At 42.8% G+C, this 5085-nt stretch overlaps 1 protein-coding gene across 1 annotated transcript; it reads right to left on the bottom strand.

Annotated features, from left to right (window-relative positions):
* Nucleotides 1–872: 872 nt before the first annotated feature.
* LOC109521287 (H-2 class II histocompatibility antigen, A-U alpha chain-like) lies at nucleotides 873–3289 on the bottom strand. Its single transcript, XM_019879073.1, has 3 exons — nucleotides 2905–3289; nucleotides 2346–2633; nucleotides 873–1469 (listed from the first exon to the last, which is right to left on the bottom strand). Exons 1-3 carry the CDS (start codon nucleotides 3170–3172, stop codon nucleotides 1348–1350), a joined length of 678 nt encoding a protein of 225 aa, XP_019734632.1. The 5' UTR covers nucleotides 3173–3289; the 3' UTR covers nucleotides 873–1347.
* Nucleotides 3290–5085: the final 1796 nt, after the last annotated feature.

The following is a 5085-nucleotide window of genomic DNA, read 5'->3' as shown; positions in this document are numbered from 1 at the left end:
GCGGCGGTCGCTATCTCCGACGACATTTTAAACTGCGTTTTCTGTGTTACAGTCGCGTGCACGGACTGTAATGTTAAGAAAATTGCATCCATTGATGTATCGAAAAAATAAAGCGAACTATTTGATGAACACCACGGGCCGAGTAAAAACCGAGGGCGGCGGAGGACGGCGGAGGCGGCGGCACGCCCCGGGCCCCCGACCTACCGACCCTATGCTGAAATTTCATGTTACCGGAAACACGCTATCTTTTTTGTTTGGCCTAAAGTAAATTTGCAAAAAATTCTATGTGACATCGCTAAAAACATGTCTCTTATTTATTAAATGTGAGAATTTAAAATTTTGTTCGAGATTTTCGTAAGCATCAAGGAAGTTGACATGTTTGATTTGCCTTTGTGGGTCACGTAAAATGATGTGGCGGGCCAGAGCTGGCCCCCGGGCCTTGAGTTTGACATCCGTGTTTGACGGTATCAATGCCATTTTTTTGTTATCTTAGCGTTAAGATCGTGAATGTTTGTCTTTATATTTAGAAATGTCCAAGACCACTTTTTGTCAGTACAGTCAAACCTCGGTTTTCGAACGTCTCTGTTATCGACCAAATCGGGTTTCGACCAGAAATTTTGAGTCTTTTTACGCTTCAGATTACGACCGAAAGCCGGTTTTCGACCAAATTGAGCAAACCCGAATACGCCACTCGACTCCTCTCGGCTTCCTTACATGAGGAAGTGACGCTTCCTCGTGTGACGTTCATTGTGAGCAGACGTGTTTGTTGTGATTTACACAAATCCGACTGTTTTTTTGTTATTTCTGCATAGTGTATTAGCCCCAAATCATGAGCTAATGAAATAGTTTGGGATTCAGAAGAAATTGTTTTCGAACAGCGTTCCGGAACGGATTACGGTCGAAAACCGAGGTACGGCTGTATGAGTAGAGTATTCACTCTGAGTACTCGCCGATACAGAGTGTCAGTACCTCTATTTTTATGTAAAAAAATTAAACACAATGACAAAATTATGTGAACAAATACATTTCCTTGTTTAACAGGTAATATTCATCACAGCATAGCGCCACCTACTACTGAGGAGGACTTACTCGATGCCAGATTTGTTTTGCCTTAAGTATTGGTAGTTGATATCGGCAGCCTCCACAAGTACCCAATACCTTAAAATAAGGCCAATATCAGACTGTTACCCATATCTGCTATCGGTACTGGCCCATCCCTAATCATAATGTTTGGGTGTACATTTTGTTGTTTAAAAATGCATCCATATTCTGCAATACACTGGGGTTCACTGTATTTTTTATTCAAGCAGGAAAAAAATAAGTGAAGACATAACGTGCACCAGCCAATCAGTTGCATTTGTTTCCTTTGACGAGGAAGAAGGTTCCGGTGGCCACGCCCACAAGTCCCACAGTCAGCCCCAGTGCACAGAAGACGGTGGCTCCGATACCCGGCTGGTTCACCTTCACCGCTGGAAACAGGAAATTGCGGTTAGCATTAGCATTAGCGCTTGAAAAGGACTGCTACATTTCCAAGGGAAGTTCAGATGGCAAATTTTTGAATTACATGGTGCCTCAAGACAGCAGCTTCATTTACTCTGTGACCACACTTGAATCACTAAACAATCATGTCATCTTTCTGCAGTGAAATTAATAGAAATGCAATTATACGTTCCAGCCCCCATCGGAAAAAACAAAAACAAAAAAACAAATGTTTTTTTTTTATAAACATAAACCTCACATGACACAAATGCAAAGTAGTAACATTTGCTTTTCACATAACCTGCACACATGGAAAATGCCAAAACATTGATCAGTCCAATAGCTTAATGCTAAAACAAATGAGCATTTATGTTATGATGTTGTAACCCTTTAACAAACAGATTTAACACAAATGATCCACCAACATATCTCGACAGATATAACGGTACCCACAGTCACGTTATTTATCATCTGCAAAGAGCGAAATATTACTGCCGCAGTGATGAACTGAGAGAGGAGATGAGAAAACTCAACGGACATCTGTCTTATTAGTCCCACCCGAGGTGGCCAAAGCAGGTAAACCAGAAAGAAAGAACAGCGGCAATTCATTTGTTTACAATTCTGTCTACAATTTGTTTTTTTTAATCGCATACACTATTATAAAGTGATTTTTTCCCCCCTCATTGAAATATACCAGACAAGAATTTTTTTTTTTTTGACGGGAAGGCTGGCAGGAATTAATGGCATTGCATTCATTTCAATGGGGAAAGATGATTGTGATTTTGTACATTCCTGTTGCTTCCCATGGAAAATCTCCAAGCTGGAAAATTTTGCAAGCCGAGCGCTCGCTTGCGATGCTCACTCACTCCAGAAGGTGTTACGTGGACGCTCCAGGGCCGGATGTTCCACCACGCACGAGTAGATGTCGTCTTGTGCGGGAGTGAAGTCCAGTTGGAAGGTCTGGTGGAAGGAGCCGTCCTTATCGGGAAAGGCGCTGGTGGCGCGGCTCACTGCGCCCGCCACCGGTTCACCATTCTTGGTCCAGTGAACTTTGACGGGCGCCGGAAAGAAGCCGCTCACGTGGCATACGAGTGTGTTCTTCTCTCCGAGAGCCACGTTGTCTTTCGGGTAGACGATGGGATGGGAGGGAGGATCTGAAAAGACAAAAGCATGTGTGTTGGCACCCAATATTGTGTGTGTGTGTGTGTGTGTGTGTGTATTTCTCCATGCGCCCAACTTTGTGTTCATGTTTGTGTGTCTCAATATTTGTCTGTCCATGCGTGTCTTTTTATGTTTGTTTGTGCTCATATGCGTCTTAGATTGTGTGGTTTGGTGTCAATATCTTTGTGTCTCCATATTTCTGTGTCTCAATGTGTCTGTCACACACATTCTCTCACACACTCGGGGTTGGTGGCGTTACAGTACCAGATTCTAGTGGCTGATCCTTCAATGCTTTCTGGGTTATGTTGAGGTTTCCTCTGCATGTGATTAGATTGACCATTGCCCACTGAAAAGTATCTTTGGCATAGCTGACGTGATCCACAAAGCTGGGCTGTGTATCCACAACCCTGTCGGCGGTGAAATCGACAACCCATCTGTCCTCGTCGTCCACAGAGTTATAGACTGCTCCTTCCGCCTCAGAGCAGCCAACCATCTGCATATCTGTGTGGATGACTGAGAAGAAGCGACCCATCAACGATTGTCTTTTCAAGCGTTTCGGCAGCGATACATTTGGATAAACTTTACCGTTTCCCCCGCAAGCCCTGCCACCAACAGCGAAAAACCACAAGTAATTGCCCCCCACCTAAAATGTTTATATTTGTCTTTCATTGGTGCCCTTGAGATATGAGTCACTCAACTTATGACTTATTTCTTGATATGAGCGCCACATGATGACAGTGAAACAATTCAACTCAATAATCACCGCTTTTTGGGAAATAGTCAACAGTTGTTTCAAAAAGAGGCTTCAAGCTGTTCCACTCGCAGTTGAAGTTTAAGCAACAAATAAATATGAATTATACCTTGTGTATGTGAAACAACCACATAGTTTAGACTTTTAGTCCGCTAGGTTTATGCTCATAATTAGTGTCTCCTGTAATGTTCTATAATCCGTTTAGCAAGGGTTAGGGACAGAAATGAACAAAAAGTGCCAACATGGGGACAATGGAACAAGCCTCAGTCATCTTCTTTATCTGAGGTGAAGAACAACGAATATTCATGATATATTGATGAGTTAAGAGGGGTTGAGACAGTTCGTTCTATCTGCCTGTGGCCAAGGCAAGCACTATAGATAATGGCCATTCTATGGAGCCCTAAAGGGGACAAAGAAGAAAAAACATCTTTGCATTCCCTTGCAAAATTTTGCATTCCCTCGCAAAGATTGCGAGATATTACAAACTTTTTTTAATGGCGTTGATGTACTTCCGGGTCATCGTCCTGGTCACTGAAAACAACAAACGTGGCGTGTTTTCACCTGTTGGTGAGTTTCATTGAATTTTACTTTGATAATTAGCATGAAATACAAAGACATGAAATCTGTTGTTGATTCTCATCCATGAGTGTCTCCTTCCCCAAAGTAGTGTCGTCTCTCAATCAGCCGTGCATGAGAGTGAAGCTGACATTAGCTAAGCTGACCCGGAAGTACCAAATCGGCAGGGGTGCCCAAACTTTTTGGAACGAAGATAGACTTTTCGATCAACCAACCTCCCGCGATCGACCCGTGACCGCGCACACGCACGCACATACACACGCGCACCGTGATGAGCAACAGCCTGACAACGGAGGCATGTGACGAACTTTTGCAGCCTGTTAACTATTGTTGCTCACACGTACTGTTTAAAGTGCTTCCCTGGGCCCTCTACATTCCTATTCTTTGCCCGTGCCCTCGGTGAATTGTACATGAAAGAAACTGAATGAGAATAATAACGAGAAAAGATGTAGCGCAACAGCTCTGGTCGTAAGCTGCAATTGCAGACTGCTGAGCGCGAACAACTTCTGGTGACGCAGGTCACGCGCCGCCGTAGGTTAAAGATTAACCGGCTTTATTTTATTTTTTAAATAGTTTTTTATGAAAATGAGACAGGTTGGTTATGGTGCAGTGTACATTAACACAAAAAATATCTTACTAACATGCACAAAGACACACAAATGGTTGGTTTGTTTTTTTTCTCCTCTACACCCCTCCGGATCGACTTGGGACCAGGCCGCGATCTACCGGTCGATCGCGATTGACGAAATGGGCACCTGTGCCTTGGGGGCTCCGTACCATTCAATTGATGCAGTGTGACAAAAAAAAAACGGTTTAAATCTGGGGTAATTTCATTTAATCATGTAATGTGTTTCGGTAAAATACACATGATAGAGTGTTAAACTTCTCATTTAAAAGTACAATACACATTTTTTACTTTCCTTTTTCTTTCATTCCAGTGGGGAAAGCTGATTTGAGATCTGAATTACTTGAGTTATGAGCGTCAAGGAACAAACTAAACTTGTTTTTCAAGGCACAACTGTATTTTGTTAGAAGTGAAGTGACAATGGCCATGGTTGAGTTCACTTTGTCAAAAATTAAATTGCCTGTTTTGTCATTGGCTATCCTTCTTTACGAGA

Source organism: Hippocampus comes, unplaced genomic scaffold (assembly GCF_001891065.2).
Source record: "Hippocampus comes isolate QL1 unplaced genomic scaffold, H_comes_QL1_v1.1 scaffold452, whole genome shotgun sequence".
NCBI classification, from domain to species: Eukaryota; Metazoa; Chordata; class Actinopteri; order Syngnathiformes; family Syngnathidae; genus Hippocampus; species Hippocampus comes.
This window is presented reverse-complemented; position numbering and strand designations above follow the sequence as displayed.